The 17,497-nt window shown below is 36.8% G+C and overlaps 1 protein-coding gene across 1 annotated transcript; it reads left to right on the top strand.

Annotated features, from left to right (window-relative positions):
• Positions 1 to 2,610: 2,610 nt before the first annotated feature.
• Positions 2,611 to 4,511, top strand: LOC149783282 (5-hydroxytryptamine receptor 1A-like). The gene has a single exon (XM_089931512.1). It carries the CDS (start codon positions 2,876 to 2,878, stop codon positions 4,187 to 4,189), a length of 1,314 nt encoding a protein of 437 aa, XP_089787638.1. The 5' UTR covers positions 2,611 to 2,875; the 3' UTR covers positions 4,190 to 4,511.
• The last annotated feature ends 12,986 nt before the right edge of the window (positions 4,512 to 17,497 follow it).

The following is a 17,497-nucleotide window of genomic DNA, read 5'->3' as shown; positions in this document are numbered from 1 at the left end:
GGAAATCAGTATGCACACCCTACGATCACAGTAAATGGTGGAACCTTAAAGGTAGTGGACAATTTCACCTCGTTCGGCAATACACTGACACGATGATGATGAAACTAACGTCATCATTGCTTATGTAAGCGTGTCAATGTGTGGGATTGCAGGAGCATCAGTCTATAAACTAAGCTTAAAGTCTTATATGCCCTTGTTTTGCTGACCCTGCTGCATTCTTGCGAGGCCTTAACGAAGCAGACAGCATGCTAAGAAGCTGATCCATTTTCACATAGGCTGTCGGCGGAAACTGATGAGAATATGCCGATAAGGTTACAGGCACTGAGGGTCTCATACGAGCAGGCATTCCAAGCATCCAGACTCTGCTGAGAGGGAACGTCACGTTAACCGAATGGCAGAAAATCGTTCACCATAGATCGTCGACGGCGAACTGAAAGAGAGAAAACTATCTCAGGCTGGTCAGGAGAAACGCTTCAAAGATTCCCTCGTGTCATCCGTAAAAGACGTCAACACTGATCCTCAGTCTTGGGAAGATCTCACACAGAATCACTCATTGTGGCGCAGTGTCATCGATACTGGATTTTCAGACTTGAACTTGGAGCACGACATCATACCCTCCAATGGTCAAGGAGACCAAAGAGGCATCTCCAGTCAAATGTAACACAGACAGTTCAGGGCACAAATCGGCCTGATCAACCATTTTAGTACTCACATAAACCAAACCAGTACGTTGTGTCATTGTCACCTTAGAACTCGAGGGACGACAAAACAAAATCAATATTTCCTGACCTACTTATGCACTATTATTATTATCATTATTATTGTTAGTATTATTATTGTTATTATTTCCACAATATTTCATATTTTTTGCAGGTACCCCTACGTCAGCTAATGTTAACTATGCTTGACCTCGATTTCTTTTTTAATGGATGCATATTTCAATTCAGTATCAAACATATAGTTTTATCAGTGATGCTATTTTCCTTTCTCAGACATCAACAATTCGGTAACTAGGTCAAAAATGGGCACTATTATTTGTTTACAACTTTAGTCTTATATTGTACACAGTAAGTATGTTAATTGCTTTTAATTTTATTTGGGGTTTGATTCGATGTTATTTATAGTAGGAATATGTTGTCGGAAAGGGATGTAGATGACATTTGTATCGACTTCGACGGTAATTTAATATTTTTTTATTCAGTTTGCAAGGTACAAATTAATCATAATATAAATACGTTCTATTTAAAGTCTTTAGTTAAAGTGTCTGTGTTGTCTTTGTAAGTGTATTTCGCCCTGACGATTAACTTACCTAGCTTTAAACGTTGATCTAAAAATCATAATGGAGCTATTGCCAACCTTTTAGCATTACTTTCGCGATTATGGATCTAGAAAGGTTATAGTAAATTTATGTCTTACATATTTCGTATTTGCATCCTCACTCTCAGGTCATGTAACCAATCAAATTAGTACAGCGCTGCAAAGTGTCGTTCGAATACACCAAAATAAAAGCCTAGATTCGTTTAATCTTGTTATAATTCCGCTGTACAATTTATTATATGTCTAAAATTAGCGGATAAATATATCATCCCTTGCTATTTTCTTTGCTTCACTCTTTATAATATTTGCTTACATCTTTATTATCTTTCTTTCTTTTGTTTGATTATTTGAAAAAAAATATGATAACTAAACATTGGAAAAACCCAACTATTTCTGCTTAAGGATTAGTATTTCGTGGTAGCCGTTCAACATATATTCCAGAAACAATTAACAATGCAGGAAGAAGAAAAAATGACGCTTTCTTCTTCATATCTTTCTTGTCATCAGTGGCGTACGCCATTTAATTAAATACAAGTGTTTTTAAACGTTGTGGCACACCCCTTTTGTTCCAGAGGGTGGAACTTTTTTAGTTCGTTCATAGTTATTACAAATTCATGTGGCGGAACGTCGTCGGTAATAACACAGGTTGCGTTTGTATTTATTGCATTGTAGAAAATATGTTTTTAAAAGTGCTTGAATAGTTCATTTTTTTCTTTCTCTGATTAGATTCCTTTTCAAGAACACACAGTAATGGCTACGAGACAACCAGACCAATACATTTATTTAGTATGTAGTGTATACTACCAGTCAAATATTATTACCCACCAAATTAGTGCATTCTCCAATATATAAAATTATTCTCTCTATCCCAGATCTGAAACTGACATTTTTTACGTGTATTGCAACACTAGCTGACAGAATAATGATATATTTGATATAATAACTGGATATGTTCAATATATGTTCGGCATAAATCCCCTTAAATCCTCGTTGCCCAAGATAAGGATTATTACTATTTGCTTTAAAGTCTGAAATTAACTAAACTACATACATCCAAGTTTATGTGTGTGTGTCTTGTAACTGATTGAATACAGACATAAGAGAGAATGTCTCATCATTGTATACTGTGTTTCCTATATAATGATTTGCACGAGACATTGTATTAGTCATTGTACTAAATAGTCTAATTTTTAATTACTTCTGTAGACCTGAAAAAGCCTCCGTCTTTACTTTACCATCAACTCTAATTTCGGGTCAAACGATCATACATAATAAGAAAGTGATGTGTATTTGTGCGTCATCGGGTTATATAAAACAGACTTATTAAGCTCTTCACTCATATGACCTTGCAACTGCGTGCAACAGGCTACTAAGAACCCTAACACATTGGATCAAGATTTTTTGGTGTTGATAATTGCAGACATATTTTGAGTCTAACTGAGATTATATTCACTTCGCATTAAGAAAAGACACATCCAACATATTACATTACAATTGAGGCGGATATAGAAAAAGAGTGAAGTTGTTAACTGTTCTTTGATTTCTACATTGAGGACAAATGGCTTCAGTAAATCGAGACAGTTATGCAACCTTCGAAGAAAACGTAACATCCAGGGTACAACATGATGCGACATCCATGAATTACAGTGGGGAAGATCAAACACTGGAAGAAATCAATGATGCGGTAGCCAAAACACACACTGGTGGGTCAATATTTGTTGGCATTCTTATGTTGATTGGATTTGTAGGCAACTTGCACGTGATTTTGATCTACTCGTTCAGGAAAAAGCAATCAAGTTACAGGGTATTCATTTTATGTCTTGGAGCACTTGACATGGTTGCATGTTCAGTTGGGATGCCCTTTACCTTGGTCAATCTTCGATATCCATTAATGTCTTATGACGCAGCAGCATGCAAGATCCTGTGTTTTCTGAATTATTTCATGTGCGCAAGCTCGGCTCTTGTCCTGCTTGTAATTGCCACAGACAGATATCGGAAGATATGTATTCCTCAAGGAAAGCAAATGACGGAGACCGTGGCAAAAGTGTCATGCGGAGTAGCGATGACCATTGGATTAGCGATATCATGGCCGGCCCCTGTTTTGTACGGCTATAGCACACACAATACTAATGTAATTAACATAACTGGTGTCCGATGTTGGACTGATGATAGGTTTAGGAACACCCATTATCAATTTTACTTCAACCTTCTCCTAATGTTTCTTGTACTTGGAGCTTTCACCGTCCTCTGTGTTCTCTATGCCATGATTGGAACCCAAATTGTAAGATATAGGACCGTTAGAAGTGCAGTGCATTATTCAAAGTCCCCACTAATAGCGACCACAAGTTCAAGTCAGGAATCATCCTTAGGTGTAGAAAATCCAACAGAGTCAACAGATGGTTCGCAGGAGGGCTCAGAAAGGGATGCGATCGTTTGCGTTAATTCAAACCGTGAGATGAAGGATGGGTTCGGTGATTTTCCTTTGAAAAGCACAGAGAATCGTTTAAGAATCGGGAGCGAAAAGAAAGATAACTTAATCAAAATCGACAAAACTACAGAACAAGAGGAAAAAACGAATTTGCGCAAAAACGAAAAGAAAACAAAAAGGATAACATTTATTCTGTTTATGATTACGTTGGTTTTCTTCTGTAGCTTCATACCACATTTAATTTTACAGATTGCGGATTTCATGAAGAAAGACTTTTTGGCATCTCTGTCACCTGCGGGTCTGTATCTATACAATACATTTATCTGGTCTTTTTTCATAAACAACATGGCTAACCCAGTTATATATGGATTCTGCGACAAAACATTTAGGCGTGAATTACTGTCTTTTTACGGGAGATTCCGTTGTTGCCATGTACGGAATTGATATTGTTTGCCAAGGGACACTTAAGGTCTGTCTCTTAGAGGAAAACGTTTGAGATATGTACATGGAAATCACATATAGGTAATTGAGAAATGTATTTGTGGACGACCTGATTTGGCTGACTCGTGATAAACCGATTTGTAAACACAAAACTAAATGACAGTATGCTAATTTAAATTTGTGAAAAATGGATATTGGTAATGAAAGAAATCGTTATGAAAGTATGACAATGCAGAATTGACCATATAAGACGTAATGATGTTTTCTTAGTGCTTACACGTTAGGAATGACTAACTTGAACAAAATAAACTTCTTTCTATCTTTACTCTGATTGAAAAACACACGTTTCTTCCTCGTTCGGTGGTTATCTGTGCATAGATTATCTATCAGAATTGGTTCCCGTCTAGCTTCAGACTGGTTTATCATTGTATATTCGTGTTCGTTTTCCTTTTGCTTCTTATGCTTTTTGTTTGTATATACTATACAGGACTTAGGGACACCAGTTTTTGAACTCGCAAGCACGTGTAATCGTATCGTAGAGTTCCCTGAGGTGGTATTAAATATGTTCAACTATTCTTTAATTCTGATTAGTTATATTGCTAGCAGCTGACTTGGTGATGAAATTGATAAATGTAAGCCATCTGCTTGAAACTAATTTATTCGTCAGCAAAATGTGTTTCCAAATCATTTAATATCATATTGCACTCTTCAAGGTCTTTGAATTTCCTGTGAAATTGAAAATGACATCTTAAGATATCCATACATAAGGACTGTTCTTTTTCTGAAGAAGATATTATATTTATAAACCAGGACACGGGCATTTACTCTGCATTCGCACTATAAAGTTGAAAACGATATTGTATTTGAATTTTGCTTTTGCACGTGTCTCTGAAATAATAAAAATAAGCATGTCAGTCTGGAGCAATGGCTTCGTTCCCTGTGATGTAGATCATAACTAACTAGCCATCAGGTCAGTAATCAACCAGCAGTTGTAGATCATAACTAACTAGCCATCAGGTCAGTAATCAACCAGCAGTTGTAGATCATAACTAACTAGCCATCAGGTCAGTAATCATCCAGCAGTTGTAGATCATAACTAACTAGCAATCAGGTCAGTAATCAACCAGCAATGTAGATCATAACTAACTAGCCATCAGGTCAGTAATCAACCAGCAGTTGTAGATCATAACTAACTAGCAATCAGGTCAGTAATCAACCAGCAGTTGTAGATCATAACTAACTAGTCAACAGGTCAGTAATCAAACAGCAATGTAGATCATAACTAACTAGCCATCAGGTCAGTAATCAACCAGCAGTTTAGATCATAACTAACTAGCAATCAGGTCAGTAATCATCCAGCAGTTGTAGATCATAACTAACTATCCATCAGGTCAGTAATCAACCAGCAATGTAGATCATAACTAACTAGCCATCAGGTCAGTAATCAACCAGCAGTTGTAGATCATAACTAACTAGCAATCAGGTCAGTAATCAACCAGCAGTTGTAGATCATAACTAACTAGTCAACAGGTCAGTAATCAACCAGCAATGTAGATCATAACTAACTAGCCATCAGGTCAGTAATCAACCAGCAGTTGTAGCTCATAACTAACTAGCCATCAGGTCAGTAATCATCCAGCAGTTTTAGATCATAACTAACTAGTCATCAGGTCAGTAATCAACCAGCAATGTAGATCATAACTAACTAGCCATCAGGTCAGTAATCAACCAGCAGTTGTAGATCATAACTAACTAGCCATCCGGTCAGTAATCATCCAGCAGTTTTAGATCATTAGTAACTAGTCATGCACTCTTCAAGGTCTTTGAATTTCCTGTGAAATTGAAAATGACATCTTAAGATATCCATACATAAGGACTGTTCTTTTTCTGAAGAAGATATTATATTTATAAACCAGGACACGGGCATTTACTCCGTATTCGCACTATGAAGTTGAAAATGATATTGTATTTGAATTTTGCTCTTGCACGTGTCGCTGAAATAATAAAAATCAAGCATGTCAGTCTAATTTACTTAAAACAAAACATCATACAAAAAAAGTATGTACTTTGTTTACATATATGAGGTAGCGCCTTCCCTGCTGCTATCATTTTTCCAAATATTTTATCAAGTCCGATTCGATATATTGTTCTGGGATCATGTAAGTTTATTGTTACAAATGCGCTTGTGAAAAAAGGTTTCTAAATTTATGTATATCCTTGTCACCGCCACACCAAGTTTGATGAATATTTCGCAACGTATGTGTATCAACTCCATTAAACACAACTAAAATATTACAGTTGTCTCTGATTACTTTTTGTATTTGTACATATCGTTGAGTAACATAAATCATATCTGTGTTTTTATGTCTACCTCGAGAAAAAATTCTAGCAGGATTTGATTGTTTATCCATCATCACATCATCCTATACAACCAAATTATTAATAAATCCATAAATAGAATCATCAGACGGTGCTTCATCAATATCGGTTATAAACTCGATAACATCGTTATCTTTATCCTGTAATCTTGCGTTTTCATTAAAATCTTTACGCACATCATAGCATCTCTGATCATCTACAGACGTGGCTACCAAATACAACTTATCCCATTTTAGCCATCTCATTATAAGATTAAGTAACAACTGTGTCTTTGGACTTCCAGATGGTCCTATTATTATCCTCCTAATCGATTTCGGTAACTCAGGATGGTGTTTGACAGGTTATCGTTTTCGAGTCGCTGAGAAATCAATTATATCCATATTTTATAAATTCATGAATCTATATTGTTTACGCTGTAGAACTAAACCCCCCAAGAATGATCTATCCACGGTTACAACAAAAATGCGAGAATAGCATATGGTGGGAAATGTGCAGCATGTAACAGAAAAAAGTTTTCTTTTTTACATAAGAAAGATGGTGGTGATATTGCTAAATTCATGTCAAAGTTTCAAGGCACTCCTTGGGCTAAATACTCTGGAGAAAAACATCTACCAGGATATAATTATTGCGGTCCTGGTACTCGACTTGATATCAGATTGATAATCAGGGTCAACCAATACCAGGCGAGGAACCAACAAACGCTGTTGATAAAGCGTGTCATGTCATGATGCGGCTTATAAAAGCAAAACCCTACAAGACAGACAAATTGCAGATGTGATATTGACTCATTCATTAAATTCTATAAAAAATAAAAATATAATAGAATCATTGGCTAATTGGTTTGCAAGATCCGCAATGAAAAGTAAATTAACGCTTGGTGCTGGTAATATATAAAATAGAATCGATTTATTATTCTCCAAGAGGATACTGGAGGGTAAAGCAGCAATTAGTAAAAACTCGCTAATGCAGCAGCGGTTAAACATTCTACTGCTAAAGCGTGGTTATCCTAACAAGCAATATGGCAAATTTATCCACTGCCACCTAAGGAAATTCATTTTGCACCTTTTTACTGTAAGTGTTCCTAATGAAGTTCATCAGGCTGATATATTATTTCTACCACATGATACCGTTAAAATTAGTCGACGTCAGATAACATATAAATACGCGCAAACTGTTGTTGATGTTGCAAGTAGATACAAAAATGCAGAACCGCTATCAACTAAAACAGCATCTGAAGTCGCCGATGCGTTTGAACGAATTTATCAACGAGGTGGTTTACGATGGCAAAAGCTATTACAAGTTGACCCTGGCAAGGAATTTCTTGGTCCAGTAACATCGTTGATTAAACAACATAATGTCAAAATACGACGAAGACATACTGAAATTCATCGTGATCAGGCAATTGTTGAACGATTTAATCGAACACTTGCTGAGCGGTTCTTTGGATATCAATATGCGAAGGAATTTAATCAAGATAAAAGATCTCGTGAATGGGTGGCAAGTTTACCAAATGTGATAGCTGCATTAAATAATGAAATTACCCAGAGAATCAACATGAAACCCATTAATGTAAGCACAAGAAAGCATATACCAAAACAAGAAAGTGATTTTTCAACACAACCAGTAATAGGTAATAACACTGTCAGGTATTTATATGAACCCGGTGAACTGGAAGGTGGCGAAATAAGAGCGACTGATCCTATTTGGAGTATTACAACGCACAAGATCCACTGGTAGACCAGCAATCTACAGACTGGATTCAACTGCTTCTCAGCGTGGATTTGTACGTGAACAATTACAAATAATTCCCAAGGACACACAATTACCACCCAAATCACTTAACTAACACAAAGGGTGCCAATACTCTGACATCGATTACATTCAACAGGTCAACATAGTATTTTCTCGTGTATGACCAAGATTGTTATTTTTTCTGTCTACGGTAGATTGTCTTGGATCATTTTTCAAATACCGCCATAACATTATACAATTACAACTTGCACGATGATGATTCTGTTGTTGTTTCAGCGCATTAATAAATTCAAGGTCAAGATGAAATTCTCAATTATTTTTTTTCTTATTATATCATTATCGAGGTCATCATTGATCACTGACGAGTCCATGACGACTCTCCGCTGTTGAGATATTTTTTTTAACTCGAGATACTGCAAGATAAACTAAGTTCGGCCATTCGATACGATCATCTACGATCCAAACAACTGTATAAGTTATAGATAATCCCTGAGATGAATGAATCGTCATCGCGTATCCAAGCGTCCACGGGGATTTATCAGCACGTAGAGCATCCTCAACAACATCAACATCAACTTCGAAAATATCATTCAACACAAGATTCTGTTTCCCCTGTCCTGGTATATCAACGTCAATATTTTGCCGTCGGGTATCTGCTGGTCGATAACATAACGGAACTAGCAACGTTGGAAACTTCTCTCTTTGTAACTGAAACAAATCCCGTTGAAGTTTATCACGAACTATCTTTCTACATGCAACTATCAAATCGTTTGGTCTCCACGTTTGTAGAAAGTCTTTCATGGGTGTTTCTGAAATTATCTCGCGCATTACTTCACACTGAAATTATTCGGTGTAGTTTGATTAATTTTTTTAATTCCTTTAATTCTGCATCAAGTGCTCTATGATCATCAGTTATTTCTTCATAGTAAGCAACGACATTTTTCAGCCAATCATGTGGAGATGGCCTAAGTACGGGTGGTGGTTGACCATGAACGCCGCACATTCTCACAGCAGTATTTCTTGTTAATAACCAAACAAGAAATGTTTTTAATGTTTCTGATGATACTGTACATATTTCACCCCATATTATGGTTCTTGGAATATATTTTTCTGCCATTCGATCAGGAGTCCATGCGTCACCTTTGTACCTAAAAAAGCTTTGATTAGTACATGACTGTACTCCTCGTTGTTTCATTTCTCGCGCGAGAATGTGTAGGTGTTAGCACGATCATATCTGAATTCTGAAATAGTTCGATCGCTCGAATGGTTTTACCAGAACTTCCAGATCTATTTAGATAAACTGTCTTGTGTCTAGTTATTGGATCGTATACCGATGGTTCAGACGATAGCTTTACTGTTTGATGTTTTGTACAATAAATATCTTTAACCGCAACATCAGCGGATTCGGAATAATTAAGCATATTTTCCTTTCTTATTCTCCACGAACCACACGATGCACAAGTGTCTATATTTAATTTTTCTAACAGTCCTGAATATCTTTTATTGATATAAAACGAATCCGTGGCAACTCTGACAGCAAACTCAGAAACCTTATTTCTCATCGATAATAGATTTATCGAAACGTACGCTAACATTGATGATCTTAAATGAGTATATTCAGGTGACTCACCGTCCATATAGCTCACAATTGTACCTAATTTAGTTCCATTTGGTAAGAAAGCTATTTCTATTTATAAACGTGTTTCTATTTGTTGTATCAGGGATTATGAAATCTAACTCAGCATCATCCATGATCAATCTTGTACAATATCGTTTATGATCATATGATCCGCCTTGGGTGAACTTGCCAATTAATCTTTTGCCAAGATCTTTTGCGATTTTATTCATGTGATCAACTTTGTTGGGGTTTTCATCATCAGAATATCCCATTTGTTGTGGTAATCAAACTTCGGTTTGTTTGCCGTATGATATAATTGTTTCACTGATCGTCAACGATATTAATATCGCACAATCAAGCATATACCGTAATAGTAGTATTGGTGCCCACATTTTTTTTGAAAAATGCCTACCGAACCAGACATAAGAAATCGTATGAAGATCTTTAGCAAACTCGAATGATTCAACACAAGCAAATCTAGGCTGGTCAAAATCCGGTAATGGTCCATTTATCCATACTCGTATCATTTCATGTGTCGGATGACCGAATCTTTTAAAATATACAGAACAATCTCCGTATCCGAGAAAACTTGCCAGATAACATGCAACCATATCAACTGAAATAACATCTTTATGATCGTATTTATTAGTATTCCATAGTCCACCGTGTCCGTATTCGACACAACTTGATATTATATCATTGAGGAAATCAAATCTAGTTGGTTTCCACGAATTTTTCTTTCTAGGAAATTGAGCCGCAACTGACGGAAAAGTAAAAAATTTGCTCAATAGTTCGTCGGTATCATCAGTATATCGCAGTGCAAGATTTTTCATTTTCTCGTGAAGAAGATTTGTTCGATAAATAACGTCATTCGGTCTTACAAATTCATCAAATTTACTTTTTCTTCCATATTTGATTCGTCGTTTTCAGAAATTTTGAAACAACCACACTGACACAGGATCTTTTTTACTTATTTCGTTAATAAATCAAACATGCCTCCCCCAGAATTATCTGGGGGGTAAAATTTAACAGTTTGATTTCATGGAAATATTGTTACTGCGTTAGTTCACGTGTGTGCTTTTTGATCAATAATTTTAATCGAAGCTCCTTTCGATTTATATTTTGATTCATATAATACTTCTCCTGTTATCGTCGCTACGTGATAGTATGACATTTTATGATAAATACTTGCCACGGTCCAAATAATGATTATAGATTTTCCACTGGTGCATCAATGATTCTCATTCGACCGATTCCACCCTCAAGTAGCATTGCTTTGTCGCTGAGTACGACCGCGATTGCTCTGTAATTAACACTACCACCTGTTTTCACGCTGGCTTTAAAGTGTATATCAACGACAGATTGCTTGGATAAATCAAGATGCTCCAGCTAAAAGTAATAAATCGGATAGAGAGTTCAAAAATCTAACTGTGATACTTGCAAACCTGTATCCGCATTTTGATCACGTCCCATGAATGTCATCAAAGGATGATATACACGTGCTATATGATTTTGTTCATAATTTAGTAGTATATTTTCCGTTGGTTCTTGTTGTCCGTTTATCCGCAAAGAAACCTCTTTAACATCTAGTTGGTCAAATATCTTATGAGTGCGAGTTTGTGAGTTAAATCAATCAGAATTTTGAGGGCAAAAAAAATATGTCGCGGTGCAGAAACAACTTGCTGTGATACTATATTCCATGCAAACTGACCGTTAATATCACTTTGTATGCTATCTGTGTTTGTTGTTAACCACGACAACAGAGACTTACCACCTGTATCTATGAAAGAAAGCAATTTTTCTTCTTCTGTGATCGTTGGAGTCATTACTGGCATCCACAATGATAGTTTTTTTTTAGTATTACTTTGCCAGCATCACCAACAGGTCTACAGAGAGCATCGTTATCATTACCTTTTCTCACAAAAACAACCGTCTGTCTAGCTCCAAAGATAATTTTTCTAACATTTCTACAAAATTCGAAGATGTGTGATAATGGAATAGCACACGAAAAATTTATCCTCCCCCTATTTAACACTGATCGACCTGTTGCAAATCCCAAGTTGAAACTTAGATTAGCATCATGAACCACTGGCCACACATCAGCATCAGCGTTATCGGCATTGTTTCTTGGTCGTCTTTTATTATACTAATCGCTTTCAGGGTAATTGGAATTATCTTTTATAAAAATCATCGTGGGACCTGCTGATCTTGTATAATCATCAGAGTATCTTGCCAACCCTATTATTGTTGTAGCAACATCAACATCTTTATCAATCGATTCAATATTTTTTTCATCAATCATATATATGGCGCTATCAAATAGTGCCATAATACCATTGTTGGCAAAACCAACTTTTACTGCATGTGCGTATTCAGTATCATCCGTTTGTATAATTTCACCTTCTACCTCAATAAAAGCCTCAGCACGTAGAAAATATATACTTGTATCATGAACCTGCAGTTTGATACTCCACTGTTGATTTGGTTGTTTTGCATCATAGGAATAAAACTGATAATCACGTACTGACTTATCTTCACGGATAGGTGCTTCCATATCAAATGCTTCGTCGGATACGCGCTTGAACATTTTACTATAATTATTTTCGTCTAACACGAGAATCATCGTGCTGGGGAAATTCCGCTTCCTGATATTAAACTTGAAATATTATTCCTTGGTTCACCGAGCTCTTGATCTGCTAGTGCTGCTAGTCTCTGATTTGCAGCTTGATTTATTATTTTACTGACGTCTGCGGGCATAATTTCAGTACTTGGTAATTTTACTGGTTGTGATTCTCGTCTTTTTAATCGTGCTAGTCTATCCTTGATTGCCGAGAACGCCTTACCAGCAACATTGACAATTGCACCAGGAGTTTTTTCACGAAAAATATCAATAGCCTTCATCGATAATTGTTTTGCAATAGGTACTGCTGTTGGGGCTATCCTTGTAAATAATCCCAAGTCCATCTCCGTAAAATACCTCGTAGACTGGTAATCGTGAGTTCACTACTCTGACAGGTACAGATTTACGATGATTATTGTGTACAATCATCTTCTATTATTTATCATTTATCTAACAACTGGTCACTGTAATCATCAACAAGTTCATTGATAAGTTCTCGGTAAACACCGATATCCATAATACCACCTTGAAATAAATATCAGCTGCTTCATTAATTATTTCTGGGGAGTTATTTCCGGCATGTTTTCCCCCGATGAGAACTTCTAATCGTGACACGTCATTGATGATATTATCAGGACAAACAAGATCATTTCCTCCTGATGTAGCCAGGTAACCACTTCCTACAGCACTCGGAGGATCATCTTCATCCTTACTTGCCAACATCTCTTTCCTTTCTCTTTTAAACTCCTCATTTATTTTTCTTCATTTTAGTACGTTGTCGGGCATATAATCGCTGCAGAGGTGAAGGTTTTTGCTGCTGTGAAGACGATTATTGTTGTTCTATCTGTTGCAGAGGTGGAGGAAGTTGGTATGAAGGTTCCGGCTGTTGTTCTGTTTGTTCCAGTCTATCTCCATCAAGTCTTTTTGATTTCTTTAACAAGTGCGTCGTATCTATAATCATTATTTTTTACTTGCTTCATGTTGTAATATATACGACATACCCATTTAATAAAATTTTCATCGTTTTTTTCATAATCGGGTTTTAAAAATCAGATTTATTAAATATATTAATTAATATTTTTTCGAATAAATCACCTTCTTTATTATTTTTAATATCGCCGATAAACCCTTCGTTAAATTTTGCAATCAATTTAACATTTCCTCTTGCTGTTTTAGGTTTAAGTGCAAGTTCTTTTTTCACGTCAGCGACTTCAGTATGAAGTTTTCCAATACTTTCAAGTATTTCTTCATCGACAGGTGGAGGTTTAGCTGCAGCTATATTAGTTGGAAGATCTTTTAAAATCTTTTTTTTTCTTTTGGTTTCTTTTTTTTTTTTGGTTCTTCTTGATATTTTTTCAGTTTGTTCTGCGGTTTGTTTCAATAATGGAAAAATACCCTTTTTCCTCTTCTCATCCTCCTCCTTAATATCTCCCCATATAGTTTTTTCAGCAGCCGCTGCAGCTTTTTCAGTAGCCGCTGAAACTTTCTCAGTAGCTGTAGTGACGGGTTTAAATAGTTTTTTAGTGTCTTCTTCGTACTCAACTTGCGCTTCCTGCTGCACTTGTAGTTTTTTTCTAAATGAGTCTCTATAAGGAAGAAAGTTTTTGATTCCTTCTAATCGTTCTCGGGCTATCTTTGCAGTATAAGATTCCGGATGTACCATTTTATTATAACAATATTTTTTTTAATTGATAGCAGCTGTAAACAAAGTACATACCTTTTGTATGATGTTTTGTTTTAAGCAAATTATATTTTAACCAAGTGGTCTGTTCGCATTCCCTGCTGCTACCCCTAAATATGTATGTCACTACGTCTGCTAATGAATCTAAACAAGCGTTTACAGTCGGAACAGGACATCCTTGAAACTGACTTATGCCCACTCACCAGACCCTTTTGATGTCAACAAAGTGTTATCACGAGGATGCAAAGTGCTTCAATAGTTCTTGAGTTGCTGAATCAGCCAGACACTCAAACCACGTGACAAGGTCATGATTGATGTTTGAATATTACGCATATTCCTGCACATCCTGATGAATGTCAGTGATATAAATTTCATTATATCATTTATTTATTCCTTCCTTTATTCCTCCTAAATATGCTTCTAGCGATCAGACATACAATTAAATACCATTAAATTGATATCCACTGCAAAGTGAATACTATCAACACTTTGTATTTACGACTGTTGTAAGAGTACATCTTCAGACTGAATGGTGTATGTGCTGGATTCCAGAACAACACGTTCATGGGTATTTATTTAAGAACAATTAAAGGAGAAAGTAATTTAGTAAGTACTGAATTCTTTCTTTAAAAAATTCTAGACAATATAAAATGATGATGATGATGATGATGATGATGATGATGATGATGACAGTTGTCACGATGATAAATCTCCCTCTCTTTCCCAAACTGGCCCTTCTAGCAAGCTAACTAAATAACGTACCTAACCATCAAAATTTTGGGTTTCCACACTTATTTACAATCTTTAGCATTGAGTAACCATTGAGTCTACTTCATCGAAATACAAGTTCGTATGGAAACCCGTTATAATTTCTAAGAGTGAGGGCAAAAATGTAACCCGCCTTGGCTGAGTGGCTGGCGTGCTGGACCAGAGTCTTGAGTTCGAAACCTAACTTACACTTAACCTAGACTGGCAACCATGGTGTGTCCTTTGGCAGAGAACTTATTCTTTTTCTCGGGAATAAATAAAATGCTTGTGTTGCTTTGCCGTAAATCACAAAGGACTAATAAATAATAATAAAAAACTAGTAATTCATGATTTTAAATACAATACATGAATATTGTCATGCAGTGATTTGTTGATGCATATTCTTGCTTTAGTTCTACTTTCGATGTCAAATAGCCTAACTCGGAACTGATCTGAATGGTGTTCGGTTGATTTTTAGGAGTTAAATCATAAGTACGTATTACGTGACATTGACGACCCCGAATCAGACTGTATCTAGAGTGAAGCTGTATCGTTTTATGTGGAGAACCCGTGATTTATCGTTACATACCCGTTTGCGTTTAATTGTCTGGTATTTCGTAGTGATTATATTGCCGTCATATCAATAAATTTTATTGCCTACGGTTTGTATTACCTGCGAGTTACAGCCAGGTATTATTTGTAAGATAAATAATAATAATAATAATAATAATAATAATAATAATAAGAAGAAGAAGAAGAAGAAGAAGAAGAAGAAGAAGAAGAAGAAAAATTAATAATAATAATAATAATAATAATAATAAAGACTTTATTTTCAGAAAGGTTACTCAGTTAGCTACAGAACTAATTTACCTTGAGGAATATTACTGTTATGTATAATATATATAGTATATAGAAGATGATGTGAAAAATCTGGCCTTACACTAAATAATTAAGTGATTTTGAAAAAGTATCAAACCTGGAACATATGCACAGGCCTCTGTGAACACATAAACACATATAAAATATAAAATATCATCCTACGTTGAAAAATTCAAGCCCTCGGTGACTTAGAAGCTTACCGATTCTTGCATGCAAAGCCAGCTTCGAACAGACTGGGCGGAAGAGATCAAATGAGTGATCCAACGGCCACGAAGGCGAATCTGCAAACCCTTTGTGGAGAGCGCAGGGCATGACAAGGCACTGAAGACGTGATAACCATCAAATGCAACAGATGTGGTCCCCACCCGTGACGAATATTCGTGCCACTGAGTTCCAACTACCAAGGCCGAGAGAATGAGGCTGTCTTTGTGCAAAGGAACTTTCATTTTAATCTCCTTCACGCACAGGTAATATTGTGCAACTATCATTTATCCCCATCATCACACTCATCGTTCCTTACGTGCACCTACCAAAGTCCTACGGCGATGGCCTACTGGCGAAGCATAGCAGGAGATGACCACTGGGAGTTGTAGTCAGAGACCTGCACGTAGGAGGCTCTTGGACAAGTAGTCGCTCTACTCTATGTCCGCAGCAGCGGAACAGTTCGGCAGCATCCAGGTGACTGAGCAGACCATTTCAAGACGGCGCTGCTCACCCTTCATAGGGAGGGGTCTCGAAAAGGTGGCCTAAAAAGTAACCTACCCTTACAAATCTGGACAGCTTTCAGCGGCTGGCAAGAACATCCATATGTACGGTCGAAACTATAAAAGTAAAAACTTATTCTTGGAGCATGGTATATCCGTATTTTCATGGACAAAGAGAACATAGCAAGAACTCACAGGAGAACAGCCCTAGTTGCTAAGGAGCTTTTACGCTACAATATCGACATTGCTGCCTTGAGTGAAACCCGGTTCGCAGAGGATGGTTCTCAAAAGAAGACAGAATCCATGGAGTGGGCCAGGCTATCAAATCAAGTCTTCTGAATCAGCTTCCAGACCTGCCTGTTAGTATCAACGAGAGGCTGATGAATTTGCGACTACCTATCAGCCACAAACACCACGCAACAATCATTAGCTCCTACGTCCCTATGTCCTCGTGCCCAGCGGAAACCATTGTGCAGTTCTATACGCACCTCAGCTCTATACTCAGCTCGATGGATGACTTCAACGTCCGTGTTGGCTGCGATTATGGTCCATGGAAGGCTGTACTTGGCAAGCACGCTGTCGGCAAGATGAACAACAACGACCTGCTCCTACTCAGCAAATGCGCAGAATCTGACCTCCTAATCACAAACTCAATGTTCACAATGGCGAACAAACACGATAACCCTGGATGCATCCTAGATCACGCAAATGGAACTTAACTGACTATGTAATAGTCCGCCAGCGCGATGTCTAGGATGTCCTCATCACCAAGGCCATGCGAGGAGCTGATTGCTAGAGATATCACAGACTTGTCCGAACTATCCTGAGTATGTTAAGAGCAAAAAAATTACATAGGATCTATACATAGATGCTTAGGTATATGTTGATGACGACTTTGACTTAATATCTCATTGGCTGATGGGGTTCGAAC

Source organism: Sinohyriopsis cumingii, chromosome 14, assembly GCF_028554795.1.
Source record: "Sinohyriopsis cumingii isolate HCF-2022 chromosome 14, ASM2855479v2, whole genome shotgun sequence".
In the NCBI taxonomy this organism is placed as follows: Eukaryota; Metazoa; Mollusca; class Bivalvia; order Unionida; family Unionidae; genus Sinohyriopsis; species Sinohyriopsis cumingii.
Note: the sequence above shows the minus strand (reverse complement) of the source record. Positions and strands in the feature narration are given on the sequence as shown.